The 20,877-nt window shown below is 40.7% G+C and overlaps 1 protein-coding gene and 1 long non-coding RNA gene across 3 annotated transcripts in view; one reads left to right on the top strand and one right to left on the bottom strand.

The window, feature by feature from the left end:
• SYNJ2 (synaptojanin 2) overlaps positions 1-20,877 on the bottom strand; it is a 117,426-nt gene that overhangs the window by 20,850 nt on the left and 75,699 nt on the right. For both annotated transcript variants that reach the window (XM_090042043.1, XM_090042053.1), the window contains exons 7-17: positions 20,282-20,378; positions 16,160-16,332; positions 14,738-14,819; positions 14,359-14,508; positions 14,092-14,257; positions 12,555-12,746; positions 9,743-9,827; positions 8,620-8,760; positions 5,659-5,851; positions 4,094-4,252; positions 3,720-3,876 (exon numbers count right to left, since the gene is read on the bottom strand). In XM_090042043.1, the coding sequence (XP_089898169.1) occupies positions 3,720-3,876; positions 4,094-4,252; positions 5,659-5,851; positions 8,620-8,760; positions 9,743-9,827; positions 12,555-12,746; positions 14,092-14,257; positions 14,359-14,508; positions 14,738-14,819; positions 16,160-16,332; positions 20,282-20,378 (1,595 nt within the window). The remainder of the gene's footprint in view (positions 1-3,719; positions 3,877-4,093; positions 4,253-5,658; positions 5,852-8,619; positions 8,761-9,742; positions 9,828-12,554; positions 12,747-14,091; positions 14,258-14,358; positions 14,509-14,737; positions 14,820-16,159; positions 16,333-20,281; positions 20,379-20,877) is intronic.
• Positions 14-14,038, top strand: LOC149873283 (uncharacterized). The gene is made up of 3 exons (XR_016441732.1): positions 14-821; positions 10,905-11,056; positions 12,665-14,038. It is a non-coding gene; the product is annotated as an uncharacterized LOC149873283 (long non-coding RNA).

Genomic DNA, 20,877 nt, shown 5'->3' with positions numbered 1-20,877 from the left:
CTGCATTTCACAGAACTCCTGAGACCTCGGCCTAAAGAACAGCTTCTACCCTCAAGACCTGAGTTATAAAATATGAAAAAAATAAAAGAAAGTGAAAAACAAACAAACAAATGCTATTAACTTGAACAAGACAAGGATAAAGCAGTAACTGAAGGGTCAGCTGATAAGAGACCTTCATAACTAGGTATAAGTGTCTTATTAAAATATGACCTTTTTCCTCATTCTATCTAGAAAATGGAAACAGACCTAGTACCTATGAAGAATCTGTATTTTCTAACAATATACAGGTAGTTAAGGGACACAAAAGAGAAATCCTATGTGGCCCTAAATGCTGGCTGCTTCCTCAAATGTTTTCGGGAATAAAAGTAAGTGCTCAAGACAGGACAAGCACAGTGAAGATAAGAATTTAGGCAGAATGAGGAGGGTGGGGAGATGCAGCCCTAGTTGAATTACAAGTCTTTTACAGTTAGTCCAAGTGTTGGATTGTGTAAGCAAATTGTAATATACCTGTGTGACAGCAGAGGGAGCTGCTCTACTAGCTGAATTGAACTGTAAAAACTGCTGGCTGTATGAAAACTACAGCTTCTGGAGATCGTGGGAGCTGAGAGACAAAGGAGGAAACCGGAAGTGGCAAAAATCACAGGAGCATGGGCTGAACATGGGGGAAGCTGCAGCAGAACAAAGAGACAGCAGCAGAGGCTGGCATGGCAAAAGAGTAACAGAGCTGGGACTGCTGAACTTAGCAGCAGAACTTGGACATGTGAACAGCAGTTGAGCGCTCTCAGGACTGGAAGCTGGTTTGAAGCACCTCTGTAGATATGGTAGGGTACCAGTTTCTTTGAGTGAAGATACCACAATGCTATTACTTGTTATCTGTTATCTGGCCATTAAGTGCATGCACCTTAATCTTAATGTGTACCTATTTGTATTTATCTCTCCCTATCCCATTGGCTTGTGACCCCCAACGTTTTCTATATGAAATTGGGAAATCTCCTTTTTGCTTCCTATGCCAGTTTCTGAGGTTGTGGAGTTCGGTACAGAAGTGTTAAGATTTTAAAAGGGGCATTTGACTTCATTCCTATCTACAACAAACTCTTTGGCACACTATTTGTGAGTATCACACAACAAAACATAACATGCCAATTGGTCATGTTAAAAATATTGCCAGATACATCTGCACCACAAAGAAACTGCTGTTCAGTGTACACTACAACTTGAAAGAAGGCATAAGGGGAAAAGGACATTTTTGAAAGAGGGATAGTTTTCACAGTCTCTCCTTCTCTCCATAATTGAAATGATACAGCAGTTATTTGATAGTCTCCAATAATCTTAAAATGGCTGGAAAGTATGAAAGGAGTTATTAAACATGTACAGGAATGTAGAAATATGGAAAAACAGGCTGAAAGGATGAGAGTTAGGCTCCTAAAGCAGGGATGAGTTTACAAAAGGTAGATCATACCAGATTAATAGCTGTCTTGGACAAGATAGCTGATTCTCTACCTACAGAAAGGTCCATCTCATCTATGTGGAGTTTACTAAAACATCTAATATGCTGCAACATGGGAAACTATTACAGAAGCTCAAGAAAGTGAGGATTTACTAGAGGAACAGTAAAGTGTTACAAGGGGAGACAGAAAAAGGTACTGATGGAAAAGGAAGGATGAGGCTAGAGTAAGGTTACTAGTGGGTCTCCCCAAAGAACTGTCTTGGGTAGGCAAGATTATATTTAGTATTTTTACTAATGACCTTGGTGCAGAGTATAGGAGGCTGCTGATAAAATTTGATGATGATACAAAGTTGGGGGCTTCATTCACCCATAAGAGGATCAGCATAACATACAGAAAGGAATGGAGGCTGTTGAGAAGTGGATTAACAGACACAGATAACAGTGACACTGCATAAGGTCCTGGGATACCCCCTCTAGAACACTGTGTGCAGTGCTGGTCACTCATGTACAAAGAAGATGAATTCAAACTGTAACACAGGTAGAGAGGGCTACTAGGATGAGAAGAAGAATGGCTAGTTTGTATGGTAAGAAGAGGCTACAAGTACTTGTTTAGTGTAAAAAAACAAAGGCTAATAAGGGGTAAGATTGCCAGCTATAAAGTCATTAGTGGGAATGGTGAACAAGGGACGGAAAAGAACAACTCTTTAAGCTCAAGGACAATGGTGGCAGAAGAACAAGTGGTGCAAACTAACCAGGAATCAAATCAGGCTGGAAATGAGGAGAAAGTTCCTAATCACTAGTCGGAGTCGCAGGGGCAAAAAATCCAAATGCTTATAAGAAGGAACTCATTAAGACTGTAAAAGGTGCTCTGTGATATGGTGCCTGACTTAGTTGCTTCCAGTCCTTTGCTCCTATCAGGGTTGCTGGGGCACATTGGCTTCTTTCTCCTCCAATCCAAGTACTATTTACTTGCCATCTATTTTTTGACACTTCCAGGAGAGCACTTTATGCTCATACTTGTCCAACAGCTCTCCTGACGCTAAAGTCAATCTAATAATTTGTGTGGTAATAAAGGATATTACCACACAAATCATGCTTCTTGCAGGTGCCCTGCATTATGCAACTACAACAAAACTACAATACAACAATTACAAAACTTCAATTCCTAGGTGTAGGCAGCCTTGCCAATACTTGATCCTATCTCCTTCTCAGACTGCAGTTCACATCTCACTACTCCTTGTTCTTATCCTTACTACAGTTGAATTACTTTGTAAGACTTATTTACTGTTCAAGTTCCTATTTATTATACCACCAATTTTTCAAGTAAACAGGAACTCTGTGATTTTACAGTGAAGTGAACTCTCTCAATAACCTAGCTTTGTTTCATGCTATTCACCTTGAGTTGACCCTTGTACTTCACACAGGCACAGTTTACCTTTGCACATACAAATTGGATGGCATCTCCTGCCACTACTCCTTTTGCAGGTGCACATGTAGTTTTACAAATACTAATGAATACATATGCGGATTTAGAGGCTGGCATAAAAATATGGCTCTAGAGGCAAAGAGGTTATTCGTTAACTGCCTTAGTTATTACAGCTTTTAAATACCAGGCATAATAATGTGTGGTATTTCTATGGTACTTTCCACTCAAGGACCATGAAGTACTTTACAAGCATGACTTAATGAAGCCTCACAACATTCAGTAATTATTATGTATTCCCTGTTAATTTATGGAAAAATCTGAGGCATGAAAAGCTTTAAGCGTGCTCATAGTCCACACTGAAATAAATATGAAGAGGAGCAAGTGATGCTTAAGAAGGTATCTGCAGTGTTATGGAGAAATATCTCAATCAGTGTTCAATAAGCTACCTCAGGTACCATAAGCAGTCTAACGGTGGCAGCACAGAGCTCACCTTTGGCTAATTTACCCTGCTTCTGGATTTTGCAATGTATGGCAAGTCCTTGCTGCTGTGGCTAGGCTACTTAGTTATCTCTGTGCTAAGCCTCAGTCAGAAGTGCAGACTTACCCAACACAGTATGTTTAGGACTGATTACAAGGAATTTCTTTTGCTCATAGACACCAAAAGCAGTACCTAACCTGCACAGATGAAATGTCTGTACTTTGAAGAAGGAAAGAATGAAGAGAAGAACCAGAATCAAGCCTCCACTTCTTCCCTGGCTACTTTACTAAACTCATCCCCCTTAGGTCCTGTATGGTCCAGCAACTCAGGAAAAGTAAAAAGCTAAAACTGAGAAAGACCCTACACACCTGTTTTATCAAAAGGCAGTTTCTTTCTCCACCAAAGCACTCGGTCTGTCCAAGCAGGGGTTCTGCACTTATCACTTGTATCATAAGCTTCTGAGCCAACATCATATTTATAGGTTGGTCCAAAATTGATTGTTCCTTCATGAAAATCTTTAAAAATCTATGAAAAGAAATAGATTTCTGCTTATGGAGGTGTCGTTGTAACATAGTTACTTTCAGGAATGTACTATTTTGATTTTTTTTAAATGAATATACATGTCCACAAGCAGACATCTGAAAATTCCCTCATTCTCATTCTTAAAGCCAATTAGCTATTGACTTGGATACTGAGAAAAATGGTGATATTTACAGCAGAGCAAATGGACAAAGCCCCTTACTTTTCCACTGGATTTTTGCTGTTGTAGTTGATCAAATTCAAGGAGTGTTTTCCAATCTTGTCGTTTAAGAAAATAAAAGACTTCTTCATATGTCAGATCAATGCGATAGTTGAAATCACCACACCAGAACACATAGTCATGGGAGAACACATTTCTTCCCTAGATAGGAAAGAAATCATGTTAAAGTCATTATTTTGTACATTTTTGTTTATCAATTGTATGCAATTTGTATACATTTTATGCAACTGAAATATAAAACCCAGTCTTCTTGAAGTGGTAAATATTAGACTGCTTACCAAATGTTATTTGTTACATGAAATTCATGCTAAAGAAGTGGCTCCTATATTTCTTACTATGTTCCACTACCTTGAAATTTATAGATCAGATTTTCAAATTACAGCCTTCATTTTTGCAGGCACAAATGGAGTTTTCTGAAAATTTCAGACACACAGTTATTAGATTTACATATAGGTATTCTAGAAGTTGAATCCTCTGGTTTTCTAAGACATTCAGGGACTCATGTGCCTAATTATCTAAACTGCAAATGCAAAATGCTCTTGCTATTGTATGAACCCAATGAAATGGACATCTTAGTTAAGGCCAGGCTAAAAAGTCTGTTCCATATCTATATATCATATTTTTATAAATGTTTAAGCTGTATTATAGGTAACTGCATTTTTTCCAATCAAGTTATAAACCTTTCATAAAGAAAATGCTCCAAACCTGTAGATACAGTATCACTAGAGGGCACTGTTTATATATATATAAAACACACAGTGTGCACAAACATTGTAAACGTATAAGATATAAAATAGTTAACGAGCTATTAGAAGTAAGGACGCTATAAGCATGACTTTATGGCTATTTAGAATGGATATTCTATGCAGAGCTTCAATACCATCAGTATTATTTCTAACAAACTGAAACTGATTGATATGCTATAAGCGTGAGGTTTTTTAAACCTTGGAAACAACAGGGAGTTAAATTTTATGCTCTTCTACCTAAACGCTTTGCTGACTTAACAGAATGAATAAACACTCTCACAAACTGGTCTTCTCTCTCCCTGGCTTATGGCTTCTCTGGAGATGCCTGAGAGAAACACTTATGGAAATCTAAAGCACCCAATACTAATACTGGAAACAAAGGAGCACAGTGACAAAAATCTCACAGGTCACTTCCTGGCCTTAGACAAAGGCAAGTATAAAGTACTAGTGTGATGGATGGATAAAATACCCAGCCAGAGAAGATCATATTCAATATTAATTGTCCAACTATCTTAGAACATCTGCTTTTTTTCACCTTCTGGCAGCCTGATCCTGCCACACCTAGCTCTCTAAATATAACTGTGGCAAACCAGGGTCTGGTGAAGTATGCTTTCAACCTTGTTTGCTTTCTTTTTCTAATTCAGTTCTTTTATGTGGCTAGTCCATGACTTTGAACTGAGTCCTGAAGGAACCTGCCAAGACAGTATAGACTGCAATTGACTCTCACACGGAAGAACTTAAGGACATGATTTTTGCTTCTTGTTAGGAACAGTTCTGGTATAGAGTCAGCCCGGTCCTTACCATTGGGAAGCTGAGTTTTTGTGTGATCTCTTTGTAGTCTTCATTCCTCTCTTTCACTTGAGACTGTCCAGCAGTTAAGTGACTGCAGATGAAGCAAAAGCTGGTACTGTAGAACTGGAAGCGGATGCCAACTGCCCCTTTATTTCCAGCTTTCCCTCCCATCCCTGTCTTCACTGTGTCTATTGCTATGTCCCTGGATTTAAAAAAAAAAGGGGGGAGCGGGGAAGGAAGGAAATGTTAGTTCATCTTCAGTTGAAAGCGGAAAGGGAAACGATGTCTTAGTAAGAACAATGACTTTATTTTCCCTCCATTTACTGAAGAACGTAAAGGGAAGTGAGTGTGATGGTGACCAGTGAATCTGTTAGTAAGCCATTTGTTCTGACATTACTCTGAACTTACATCCATGCCCTGTTGTTTCAGACCACCAGTTAGACATTAATGAAGAAATACAATAATATCTTTTAAGTAACTTTTCTCTTACCATCCCTCTTGTGAGACAGCATACTCTGCATGACCATCTGCCTGGATCTTTCATAATATTTGCCTTTATTGCTAGTTTTAAAATGGCGATAATAATTAATGTTTACATTCCAGTACTGACAAGAATCAATATGGCACAGTCACCAATTCAAGCAGCATTACTAAAGGTCTACTCCATTTGAGATTTTGCAGAAACAACAAAATCCAGAATTGCCTGAAAAAACGATTTAAAAAAACTTACTAAAAATAACATGCTGGCTCCCCAGTGGGACAGTCCTCTCTGCACGGTCCAGCCTAACAGCCTGCCTGTGGTGTCAGGGGGAAGGCACCGGCTGGTGGGGCAGCACAAAGGGCAGCAGATGAGATGGTGTTTGCCCCCTCATCTCTCCTGTCAATGGAGCCTCTCCCCCAATCAGCGCCAAGGGGCAGGGCCGCACAAAGGGTAGCCAGCAGATAAGATGGCAGCTGACCCCACACCCCTCTTCCCCTGCCAGGATCTCTCCACCAATCAGTGCTGAGGGGCCTGGCTGGCAGAGCAAATGCAACAAATATTGGTGAAGTTTGCTCTTTATGCCGCGACCAATAAAAATTGTTTAGTCTCAACACAATTTCAGTAGGTCCCTAAGCATTAGCATGCTTTGAAATAAAGGTTTTTGGTGGATACAAAGTTCATGTGTCAATGAAAGTATCTATCTAACTATCTGTGTGCAATTAAATTGTGGATGGTTTCACAAAAAAATACAAGTTATACATGTTGTATGTGAGAAAATATGGTATCTTCTCCCCCAAAAACAGCTGCTGGGAATTGGAGAGCACATTATATGCAAGTAACATGGTAAGAGAAGATTTTGCCATTTACTGTGTAAAACCACAAGTAAAATCTCCAGCGATCCCATGGAGCAGAGCAATGAGCAGGCCTCACTCCCTAGCTGCTGCTACTCAGTTACTTGCTACAAGGAATGATCTTTTTTTTCATTCTGCCTTTCAAAAATAAAGCGCACATTATATTCCAGGGCATTGTCTTTTCTCACATACAGTACTCATACCTTGTCTACTGAACCGACTTCTGTTTTGATGACATAACCAGCTTATTGCATCATATTGTTAACTATATGGTATTTCAACTGGTCCATCGGTGTAACCATTGTTCTACATTAATCTTCAAAGGGGCAACATAATGGGCAAAATAACCACCTACTAGCTGGATAATTACACCCAGAAACACAGTCTCCTCTGAGAATATTCCACCACTATCTGGTCAGATAAGTAAATGGTGAGGTCATAGGTCATGTAGTCATTCTTCACTCTAAGAAGGATCCTTCTGATACCACCGATCTCTTCCGTTATTGACTCGTAGCCATCTAATATTCCATTTTTAGCTAAGGTCATGAGAAAGGATGTTAAGACAAACTTCAGTGTATCTTGATGCCTCAGATTTCTCTGACCTGCTTATTGCTCCAATATAGCTCAGTTATATATATAATATAGTGTTAGTCCTCTCCTCTCTAACTCAAATCCTAATCTTTTTCATCTCTTTAGCATAGAAGCCTTTTTATACTCTGGACCTGTTTAAACTGCAAAAGCACGTGGCTAAGTTTGGCTGTGCTCACATATCCTGTAGCAGCACATTAGCATTAAATAATGAAATCAGCCATCAGAATCAAAACCCTTCCTTCCTTTCCTGATTTTCAAAAGGCTACTGCTCTATAGCAGAGTGCTAACAGGTTGACAGCTGCAAACGAGCCAGTTTACTGACTAATTCTGCTTTTGATGCCTATTTAATCACACACTTCCTCCTGGATTACTTCAATTTCTAGGTCATGGAACCCATAATCCAGGTGGCAAGTCAAATAGTAAAAGCCATATTCTTCTCTGAACTACTTCTCACTAACAGAGAGTATAACGGGAGGAAAAAAACAAGAATGTACTTTCTTCCATTTTGAAAAAAGATTACCGAGAAGATTGCAGCAAGGAAACATTTGTGTCATCTGCCTGCCTACAGAATTTAGTATGGCATGAACTGATCTTTTAGGTGGATATCAAGGTAGTGGCAGAGAAGAGGTAAGCATCCCAGCAACCTTTGACTTAGGTACCTAGGCTAGGTCAGTCCCTTTGTGCAAAAAGAAGAGGTAGGGGTGCCCATAAATAGCCAATGCCAGATGATTAGAGCAGTCACAGGTGACCTGCGAGATCCAGTATCAGCTAACTCCTTTGGCTGATTTGGAGAAGGATTTGAACCACCTAATCTGCTACCACCTAGGAGCGTGCCCTAAACCCTGAGCATCAGAGCTATTCATGGGCAGGTCTCTCTCACTGTCCCCTGTTGAAACTATTCCTCTTTGTATCAAATAATGAAATATTGACTGGTGCAAGGAATGGAACCCAGGTTTCCCAGGCAAATGCACAAACTACCAGGCTTGAAAGCAATTCATGCTGGCCACACACCACAATTACTCATTTGAGAAGGTGTTAGTTTTGTACCTGATGAAAGGAACATGATAGGGTCGCACAAAGATGAAGAGACAAACACCAACAAGCTGTGCTGACGTCAACTGGATGTACCGGTGAGTCCTAGAAATTGCTTTCTGAAGCTGCTCCCCCCACATCTTCTTATTAGTTGTACTAGAACAAAAACAATCACTGAATGGGCTGGACAGAATCTATTACATAGAATACAGTAAAAAAATACTTTAAAGTCTCTGTCTTTACAATGTTTCTTCTCTCTATTCTTATGCCATGAGGCAACAAGATGAAAGCCAGAGCAGACTTTTTCCCGAGTAGGAGGTGAGAGAACCAATGGATAAGCTTCTGCCACTCTCAGTTGATGGTGAGGCTGCTGCATGTACAAAGACTTTTTTCTCCAGACGCCCTTATTTTTCTTGCCCTCAAGGTCAATTGATACATGCAGATGAATAGCTAGCTCACCAACCATGTTAAATGCAACTGTAGCTTTCTCTCTCCTAAAAAAGACATCTCACTGGTATGCCAGAAGAATCATTAAGTGAAACACCACCTTCCTGAGGTCGTTTTTGTTCCTTTCCCCTTGAGCCCTCCTTCAGATTTAAATAGGCCTATCATCAACCAAAGCCAACCTACATATACTGACAAGCAAAGTTCAATCCCTGCCTTTACCCTAACAATACTGTTCATGAATACACACATACGTACATACATACTTAATTACTGAGATGGGGGGTGGAGAGAGAGAGAGGAGCTCCCATTATAAAATTCCACACTAACATTTTAATTACATGTACAAACTACAAGAATTTAGCATTCCAATATGAGAGGGATATCACGAGCAGTGTTAAAATAGTGCCCTGCATAGGAGTTCACTTCTGTCATTCCAGATATAGTCCTAAAAGGCTTAGAAACACAAAAATACATACTATAAATATATGTACACATATACATACACACACACATATATATACACACATTATATACAGAAAACAGAACGAGAGAGCACGTGCATACGCGTTTTAGCAGTGATCACCTTCTCAATTGTTAATGCTGAACACATCTGCATGCATAATGGCTATATACAAAGGTCTCCGAAGGAAGTAAACAGCAGAAGACAAAGTATCACTCTGCTTTTACCTACCTGGCATTTACAATATTCCCTGCACTTAGTTCCACCATCTCTTCAAATCCCACAGCAAATATATCAGGGGGGCAGGCCTCATCATCTATGGCAAGCAGAGCAAAAATCATAGAAGACACGTTACTTTATTCATTGTGTTATCTAATTGCATGCTTTCCATTTCTAATTAATATCAAGAAAATCCTACAGTTCATCTTCTGCAACCCCCACCAAAACATGTGTATTTATAGCCCTTTTATTTTATCCTAACAAGGAAACCCCTGCAGTTCCTTTACCCTTATTTTGCTTCTCTCCCTTCAATGGGTCTTCCTTCTTGGGGAAGGGGCCTCTGAACAGAACACTATGCCCTCAGGGTGGTCTCAGCAATGCTAAGCCAAAGGAGACAGTTCTCCTTGATCTATCACAATTGTGCATGACTCTAAAGAGTTAATAATGGCTTACCATACTCCTCAAGAAAATCTTACACATTGTAAGATAATACCCTTAGGTCTTTATCCAGCTGTTCCTATTGTACAGAGCAGTATGCTCCTTCTTCCTCCCAATCATCTGGTAAACTTTTCCAGTACTTTCAGAAAATCTTGGGAGATTCTTTGCTAACTTCTTCTTCCCTCTGCCCTCTTAAGAATTTGCATCAAAGCTCTCCATATTGCCACCATCAATTTGTAAAAAAAAGAACGTATGAATGAACTCTTACCATTATGGTCTATGTCCCAAAATGTTCTCTAAGTACATGAGCTGAAGGGGGAGGCAGCAGTGCTGAACAACATACCGTATTTACTCAAATCCAAGATGAATCGTCTCCCTTCCTCCCACCCCTTCTCTTGGATTCGAGTACCAGTGGGGAAGCAAGCAGCTGCTGCAGCTCTGACTCTAGCCCTGACTCAAGGCTGGAGTTGGAGCTCCAGCTGCAACCTATGCCACTGGCTGCCTTTGCCTTCTCACTGCCTCCCCACCCACACCTGCTTACCCTCTTGCTACAGCCCTGCTACAGCCCTGCAGTGGTCTCCAAAGTGGGGTGTGTGTACTCCAGGGGGTGTGCAAGATGATCCATTGGAGTGCAGGAAGAAAATATTAGACCTTCTATTTAGATATATATTTATATAAATATTTATATAAATATACATATATTGGGGGTGTGTGCTCAAAATTTTTTTTCTGATAGGGGTGCACAGTCAAAAAGTTTGGAGACCACTGGCCTAGAGCACAGAGCACATGGTTCCTCTAGCCCCAGCTCTGGTGCCTGGTTGGAGCTGCTGCTGATACAACAGCTGCTGCCTGGCTGGGCTGAGGCCGGACCAAACAGCTACTCTGGAGGTAAGAAGAGAAGGCAAAAGGGAGGCATAGATGGTAAGGAGGTGGCAGGGGGCTGAAGTGCTAGAGGGGTGGACACAGGGAAAAAGCACCAGAGAGAAGGTGGTGGGGGGGCAGGAGAGTGTGGACATGGGGCGGGGGGCACTTACCAGGGTGTGCAGGTGTGGAGGTGAGGGGGAAGGCCACTTAATTCCTCTACCACCTGCCCGCCCACCCTCTACCCCCTGCCAATGCTTGCCCCACTGCAGTAGTTAGGGGACACATTTAAGACAACCCTTCAATAACTGGATTCCATACACAGAACATTATAACAAATTTATAAATTTTCCATGTCTAGAATCTAATTATGGGGTGATCATCCTAAATTTAGCATCGTCTTGGATTCAGGTAAATACAATAATTTCACCTCTCTTATCACTCAAATTCTGATACAACTCAGAAAGTCAAAGAGTTTTCTCATATGGTAGCACAGGGTGCATGACCACCAGATTCATCCTATGTCTAAAAGGTTTGCATCCATCACTTAGCTACAGAGACCAAAACACTCAGGCTGCTTATTTTATAGCCGCAGAGATGTCTATGACCTCCTATGTCAGGGCAACATAGGAAAGCAAGATAAGGTCAAGTGGGTGGCAGATTCAGCTCCTTTAAAATTCAGAGAAAATTCCCTATCAGATGAGGTAACAATTTTAAAAGCCATGGCTGGCCCAACTTAGAGTCTAACGGGATGGACAGATACAACAATCAAAGCATTTCAAATGTGAAATATTTCAAGGGCCTTTAAAACATACTAAAAATGGCTGAAACATTGCAAAACAGAACCCCTGGAAATGAAATACTACTTCAGAGTGGTTCACTTTTGGTTACACCAGCATAAGGATGGTGCCTGGCAGGGAGAGAGAGCAGGTGGACAGCCTGCCTGCTGTCCAGTCACTGTTCCTGCTTTGGGGAAGCCAGGTCCCCACTGGCAGCCCATCACACCCAGAGTCAAGCTTACCTCCTCCTCTCCTAGAGGACTCCAGAGACCTCCAGCCCCCCTCCTCTACCTCTTCTTTCTTCCTCCCAACCAAGTCCCCTCTATCTCTTCACGTGGCTGAGAGGAGGAAAGAAGAGGTAGAGGGGAATGGAGCTGGAGTGTCAAACTTCTGGCAGCTGGACTGTGGAGCACACTCCCAACCCTCCACTCGCCTATCCCCTCTCCTCCACCTCCCACCCCTGAGGTGAGGGGAAGGGAAAGGACAGCGGGGAGGGAAAGAGGGGAGCAAAGAGCAGAGCCACAGGTCACTGCAGTCTGTTCTAGCTTCCTATGCACCTCCACCAGGAAACGTTTCAGCCAGAGTTGTATGGGTGTCCCCTGGCTGAAAAGGTTCTTTTATGAAATGTTTCTAAGCTTGTTTCAGTGGATACACCTGTCTTCCTTCTAAGCTACCTGGCAGTTCCTTTAAGACAACAGCAAATAATACCTATTTAAACACATAAGCACTGCCACTCCAAGTCTTACCCTGAAATTCAGAAACTCCAGAGAGCTTGGGAGAATCCAGCAACCAGTCTGTTAACTCACTGGTACCCAGGATGTTGCTTCTAAACTGCTTGCCTCCATTCACATTCCAGGTCCCCATGGCAACACGAATCCGCCTGAAGTTTGTAAATTCGAACTGACGCTCTGACATGGCCTTCAAAATACTGGGGGTTACTGAAGGAGAGAAATGGCAACAAAAAAAAAAAGGATTTGCTGCAATGGAATAAAAGGGACTACAGACAACAGCCACATGCAGAGTCACTGTGAAATAATGAAAATCACCCTAGTGGCACCAATGCAATACCTAAAGAGTAACTCCAGTGGAAACAAGCATAATTGCATGGTAACTGGAGTTGACACCATTGATTGCTCTTCTGATAACTGTTCAGTCACTGAAACTACTGTTTACACATGGAGGTAAACAGAGGGGTAAGGGAGATCAGGCCTTTAGCAGTTACAACTTCGAAAGGAAGAAAATGTACACAGAGTCCCTTAACATTTCCCAACACTTCCCCTAATAAATAATAGTATATTAATAATAGTGTCAGATTTTTCTTCCTCAGGATTTCCAGTTTGATCTATAATGATGGACACAAATCCAGGGTCAAATCCAAATCTCATGTGTTCTTTTTTCGGTGCAGCTACATACCAGTTTAGCACCAACATGGCTCTGTATTCCAGTTGGGACCCCCCTTAAGAACCCAGCATGTTGTTTATTCCTACTGATCTCCATTTCAGACTGACTTTACCTTGCTTTTCTTGGTGAGTGTAGATAATTATGAATGTAATTTGCACATCCAACGTAATTTGCAGGAGTTGTGATTTGCAGCTGCATTCAGATGCTTGGAAATACAGGCAACCCCCACTTAGTGCTCTTAATTGTTTCCTAAAAAAATGAGCGTTAAGTGAAACCAAAAGTTTTTGATGACCCCGAAGGTTACTGCCAGTGTTTTTAATGACCAAAGGTGGAGACCATGAGCACTGTAACAAAACTTGCCGAGTGCTAAGTAGTATCCATTTAAAATGAGCATTATAGCAAAACAGCGCTAAGCAGAGGTTGCCTCTATATATATACATATACATACATATATATGTATACACACACACACATATATGCGCCTCAGCAAATCACAAACCAAAAGTGGAGGTCATTTTTTTTTTTAATGTTGACCTCTTAAGAATTGTCTACATTCACAGAACTAAACAGGGCCACAGCTGAGAATTTTCTTCTCCCATTGACTCCTTTAAGAGAAAATAACAATTTCCTTCAGCTCAGCCCTTCAATAAATGAACAAATATTCTAAGCAGCCTGATGCAATATTTTGGGGAAATAAAGCCAGTGGAATGAAAACACACTGACATATGGTATGCTGGCTTGAAAGCACTGCTTCTAAACACCAACACATTGGTGCAACCATCGGTTATTTCTTGGTTTTTTCAAAGAATAAAACTGGGTACTGCCTCTAGAATATTTGGTAATAACGAGAACAGTAAGATGACAGATTTATATCTGACTTGCCCAGCAATGCAGTGTTGTCCATAAGCATCTTTCCTTTGTCTGCATACTCCTCACTGAAAAAATCACCCATGAGCAACAATTTGATGGCTTCCTGTTTCACACCGTCAAAGAAATTTGACTGAATGGTACGTGACACTGAACGGGCTCCATCCTTCAGCTTTCCTACCTGCATGGAGAAAAGGTATCAGCACAAATGACACCTAGAATAACAGCTTATAGGCTTCTGTCACTTACACATGAACAAACAGATCTTATATTCTCCTTTACCTTGTGTTTTCCCTCCAGGGCACGACTGCCTGTGAAAACTCTACTCAGATTGTGACCGTTGACAGTCCACATTGCTTTGTAAGACTCCACAAAGCGCTCAACTACAGGCTTTGAGTTCAACCCTAGGCTCTCTAGCTGTGTGTGAAGAACCTGAATTGGACACAGGAAGAAGAGACCTGAAAAAATACTTTCCATATTTCCTCTTCTCTCCCCTTTTAGGAATTTCACCTGGCCATTGTTCTAAAACTCAACAAGCGAAAATATCTTAATGCTGGCAAGACAAAACTACATCACCCAGAACCCCCCACTTGCTTTTTCCTGCAGGATATAAACTAGGTGGTAGAAGACTGTATTCAGAAAAGGCCTTTGATAAACTTACCTCAAGTGCAATGAAGGACTGCACACTATTAGTACGATCCAGACAATCCAGGCAATTCATTCGGAAGGTACCCGTTTGCAGACTTTGGTAACCAAACAAAGAATAAAGAGATGTATGGCAGGTTATTAGGAGTCCCCATGTCAAACAAATACTGACAAACTTTCTTATTTGCCAGGGGAAAGCTTTACCAGTTAGCAGGTCAACAAAAATTGCATCTGACCTACACGTAAATGAAGCCAGGTACTCTAACACTCTGCCTGCATTTTTCCACCCACACTTTGCATATGTGAGTACTTGCCAACATAATTTATCTCATTTAGATGTCTGAGGAGCTGACTGTAACTGCAAAACCACACCAGCAATTACTTATGCTAGAAATTTTCCAGGTTCAAAAAATGGAGGCCTGGCTAAGGTCTGAAGCCAAATTTGGCTCACAAATTGTACATGCCCTCAAAACAGATTTCAAGTAGCCCTGTTAAATTCCCTATAATAATATATCCTATAAAAATACAAGAGCATATACAATGGGACCATTAGTCCATGCACTCAATTTTGATTCCAACTGTGACCACCATTTCATGCTTTAAAAAAATGTATGAAAAAGGCTACAAAACACCAGCAGAATAAATAGTGGAGGGAAATAGGGATTAATTTTTCCCAAGTCCCAGCAAACCCTTATATGCAACATTTGATTATACTTATTGTATTTTGCATACTCAGAAATGTTGTCAGTAGTCATGAAAAGAACCCAATACAGAAGATTAATTAAACAATGACATTTTTACTTCTGTCAATTTCTATCAAAATAGGTTCTTGCTCCTAAAATTGTGGTGGATTATTTATTAGAAAGGCTAAATTCAATAGCTCACTTCCAGATCTGACTATATACAAAAGGCATTTTTTTTTTGCAAACTCTCTTCACATAATCAACAAATTAATATTTTCAGCCTCATTTGCAACAAATGCTTTCACATCTAGGTAGATCTTTCCTATCATGATAACTAAATAGGTTCTATAAAAGTTAAAACAATTCAATGGACAGGAAATGAACGTCCTAATAGAAGCAAATCTAACCTGAAATGAATATGGTGCTAAGTCACCTAATTAAAATAATTGTAAAGATGAGAACACTGCCTATGCATAGATTGTGAGAATCAGAATTCTAAGAAATCGCTTTAAAGGTAGGGGAAAAAACCGAGATCTTAAGTTTTCAAATGGTCTATGTAGTCTGGATATAGAAAAATTGGTGTAGAAAGGCAACATATTGGTACAAAGGGAAGTCACATGAAAATCTTGAATCAACACCTTTTAAATGTAAATAGCAGAGAAAAGTTAAAGCAGCTGCCAAACAAGGGGATAAATGCAGTTCAGCATGTGGCACAATCTGTGCCTCCAAAGGGACTGAGGGGCAGGAACACTCACCGTGGACTTACATTCTTGCTCTTGATGAAGATGCCAAATTCATCCCAGTGCAACTTTAGCTGAGGCCCCAACAAATTTTCCAGCTTCTCTATTTTTCCACCTTTTGCAAACTGATGATAGTCAAAATTGATCATGGGTGTGTCTGCTGCATGGGAAGAAGCCCAGAGCAATTTCTATTTGGAAAAGGAGAGGAGGAAAGCAAAGTTATGGCTGACACAACACCTGAATCCACTGTGCTGTTGGTAAATTTAGAGAAACCTAGAAGGAAGTACACAATTCCACTCTTCTTTTTAAAATGTCAACTTCCTGTCCTTTCCCTTCTTGGAGTAAATTGGTTGGAACCAAATTTCTATAGTGGGACCTCTGTGGCTGCAAAACAAAGGTAGGGGGCCTGCTGGCATGTATAGGTCAATGGCAAGGCACATAAATACTCATTTATAGCTTCCCCTGCAGGAGTCAGGCCCTAGCGGATGCAGGGAGCTGATGTGTAGCTAATGGAATTCCATGCTGGCCGGCCCCATTACTTAACAGAACTTTGAGTGGGTTGAACCTTGTGTGCACAGCTAGGCCAACATGAAACAAGATGTAAAACTAGGGCCATAAATTCACCAGCATAAAACCAGTCCGCACTTCTATGTTACAGCTATCCCTATTACATATAGAAACGTGTGGCCCTGACAAGTCCAAATCTGAGAGAAGAAAAAATTGTGAAACTGCATCCTAAATACACACCATAAAGTAATGTTAGCAGTGAATAAAGCAAACGAGAGAACAGGCATGAAATGCCCTTCATTAATCTGATTACCTCAGATTTCACTAAAATAATTCCGATGTATAACACACATTATTCAGAACTAAAGGGCAAAGCAGTGAACTATAGAGAGTTACTGTTTTAACTGTCAAACACTTGGTCTACCTCTATCTCCTAGTATGAGGAATACGAGAGTGCTTTTTTCCATTTGGCTCATGCCACTTAGGAAGTGGTTTTGGCTAAAATGAAAGAAGCCACTCAGATGTCAAAATGCAAGTGGCTACATGGAGACTGTGCCATTAAGACTAATATCAGTATGACCAATACAACTTCTCCACATGGACAAAGCCAAAGCTGTTTTAGCTCAGTTAGAGATGCGTTTCACTGTATTGTTATCAGACTCAAACACTTCCTTTCTGCTTTTCTATCACACTGCAGGTTACATTTATAGTTGCATCAGGGACAAAATCTACCCACTACCTCAGTGCACATCAGTGTCAAAACTACTGAAACCTGGACAGCCACCATGCTTTCATTATACACATAATTATGTTTAGTTATAGTGGTTATGTCAGGCTTGTAAGATGAACAGCTTTACTGGGAACAATACTTATTTTCATCTTCCTGTTCCAGGTAACAGTGGAAGTTCAGAAGCACATTACTAAATTAATAACAAAAAACCCCCAAAACCTTCATACACTAATAGTGTTGGTGACTGTGACCTACTTGGTCAAAATGAACCAGCACCGACACCAGCAACTGTAAGGAACATATTTTAAATCAATTTCAAGAAAACTTCAAGACTGCACCAAGAGATCGAAGAAATTAACACAGACATTAAATTGAAGGGAGATGAAAAGAAGTAAATTTAAGAAAGAGGAGGAATAAGGGAAGAGTTCCACAATTTACATCTTTCTTAACTGTTAGCCTATTTTTAACTTGATCATTTTGAAATGCATCAAGTTAAAAACTATTCATACAAAAAGAAGTATAATGAAAATGATCCAAGATGTCACTGTTCTGGATAAATATAATTTTAGATGGATAATGCCAATTTCTAATGTCGTTAATCTAGTTCCGTTTACCTTCACAAAATCACTTACAGTTTTATGCGAGGCATAAAGCTTAATAACAAAAATCCCAAAACAGCTCTTTATTGAAAACAAATGAACAAACACACCAATGTATGTGATAGGTCCCTGAATTCTGATTTAGTTGCGATTCCCTATTGTAAGATAATAACAAAAATTGACTGCAATGAAAGGAATTCCCAGAGAGAGAGAGAGAGACTCCATACGAAAAATGTATTATTTCAGTGCCCAGGATAATAACAATGGTGAAAAGATCTTTGAGAACGTTGATATTTTAAGTAAACTACCTTGAATAATCAGTGCCAAAATTCATAAGGGACATCTGCTTTATATTCCTGTACTTAATACTTGACACTTGTGAGACAGTGTAATGTGATATAATTATAACTTTGTTCAGCTTTTATCCATAGGTTTCAAAGCACTTTATAAAAGGGAATGAACATCATTATTCAGGAATGAACATCATTATTTCAGTTTTACAGGCAATGGAACTAAAGGATTAAAGTGACTTGCCCTATGTCACACAGAAATTCAGTGGCTGAGCTGAACATAAGCCAGGATGTCCATAACTCCATTTGTGTGCCTTTTGTCTTGAACCACAAACTTGGGTTAGGACCAGCTACATTCCTACCAGGGGAGATTGTCACTTTGCCCTTTCTACTACCCGGTCAGTCCCACCACCACCAGGGGAGGAGAAAGGAGGGATTGGTTACCAAAATGAATATAACTTTCCTAGTCTGTCTCTAGCACACACTTTCCCCACACTGGCTCAGGACTGAGAGAAGTAAACCAATGTGTTTTATTTAAAAACCCAACCAAACAGAAGCCTTTCACCTTGTCTAATTTTACATGATAAATATTTCAAAAGCTGAGCCATCAGGACATTCACATCATTTTGACCTCTTGCTTGCTTGGTCATGGCCACTGTAGCACAACAACTAAAATGCATTAAACTTTACTAAGTATAAAAATATATATATTCAAAAACATCCAAATGGCTTTGGAATTAGAGCTCTTTTTTCCAAGTGACAGGCACTTATGAACAAAAGTCCCATTGACTTTCAGTGGGCACGTCTACATGTGCAATTAATGGGCACATATCATCTCTGGATCTTATTGCTCCAGAGTCTTTTTGCTCCTGGGTGTGCTGTTTGAACATACTCTTGGGAGCAAAAAACTCCAGACCATATTGCTCTGGAGTTTATTTGTGCACAGCACACGGAGCCTGGGCTGGCAGAGAACCCAAGGAGTCAGCCTGCCAGCCTGGACTGCCCTGACCAGGTTTCACATGCTGCAGAGGGACTGGCTGGGACACAAGGCTGCTTCAGTGCAGCACGGCTAGCCAGCAAGCAGTCCCCATGTGGAAGCACCCTCGTGCCCCAGACAGCACCCCCCACAGCACATGGAGCCCCATCAGAGAAGCCAGCCCAAGGCCCCTGTCCAGCCCAGAACTGCTCCGACAGGGCTTCACATGCTGTGGAGGGGACAGCTGGGGCACAAGAGTACTTCAGCATGAGGGCTGCCTGTTGGCTAGCCCCACGCTGAAACACCTTTGTGCCCCAGCCAGCCTTATCTACATGTGCACTGCAGAGCATGAAACAATGCCCCACTGGGTAGTACTTGTGTTTAGCTGGACTACCCTGTGGTAGTCTACGGTGACATAATAAGGTCGCACATAATTAGTCAACTAAGACTAATTTTAGGTTTTTAAAAATTAAAAAGTCAGCTGAGACTTAGGCCCCATCTGGTCTAACAAACCAGTGGGGGCCAACATTTTTGGCAGGTGTGCCACAAATAAAGCCGCGTGACCTCCCCAAGTGCTAATCTGGGCCCTTCCCCCTTCCTGATCTGCTGCTCTACTCCCTGCCCTGCCTGCTGCTATGCTCTCTGCCTGATCCCAGTTCCATTTTTAAAGATAGGCATATTATATTTACTCTTTTCCTGTAGTCCAGGACTTCACTTGTCCTCAACTAGTTATCGAAGATAACAGACAATAGCTCTGTAATTGCCTCAACCAATTCTTTGGAGTACTGTACGATGAATTGCATTCAGCCTTGCTGGTTTGAAAACATCCAGTTTTTAAGTAATATCTACCATTCTGATATTTTATTCATGAAATGTTACACAAAAAGGGAAAGAGACAAGATAGTCTAAGAAATCAAACTACCTAGCTTCTTCAGATATGGTGCCTATTAACTAGCCTGAGAATATTCTTCCTCCTTGAGAAACAAGACTGAATATCTCAGCAATTTAATTTGCATTGATGCTGGCTGTTTTTACCTTGAAAGCCCTGTTGAGTACCTCTTCTCCTCCTCTGCTTCCCAACAGGTTAACGATCACTTGTTTTCCATATTGCTCTTTCAGAAGCATCATATGCCTGCAACAGCAGCAGCAGCACAGTTTGGTTTAATAACTCTTGCATAGCAACTAACCTTTCCAAAGTGCTTGCAGCAGAGGTGGCTTACATGAAAGTTTCAGCACCAACAGCTGCACAAATATACCTTGGTTTCCTTTTAACCAACATTTAAAAAATGCAGTCCCTCACTCCATTTTTTTGTCATAATAGTAACCGTAGAAATTGTAACAATCATACTTTGCTTTTATTGAGTGTAAAGCCCCGGTCAAGGAAACACAGCTTAGACTATTAATAACTTTACAAGTTTTGATATTGTAACATGTGCAGCTATTTTATGGCTCTGACCCTACAAGATCATGAGCAAGATCAATGGTAGGATAGGCATCTACCTAAATTGTGCTGGCTGCTGATTATTTTTAGGTGGCCACTGTGCTGGCAGCCACTGATTTCAGGTGCTTTTTGCTTTTTTTTTTCTTTTTCGCTTCCCTTCACACCACTCATTGGCTGAGCCCAGCAGTGT

This window comes from Crocodylus siamensis, chromosome 1, assembly GCF_052110815.1.
Source record: "Crocodylus siamensis isolate JL-2025a chromosome 1, ASM5211081v1, whole genome shotgun sequence".
NCBI classification, from domain to species: domain Eukaryota; kingdom Metazoa; phylum Chordata; order Crocodylia; family Crocodylidae; genus Crocodylus; species Crocodylus siamensis.
Note: the sequence above shows the minus strand (reverse complement) of the source record. Positions and strands in the feature narration are given on the sequence as shown.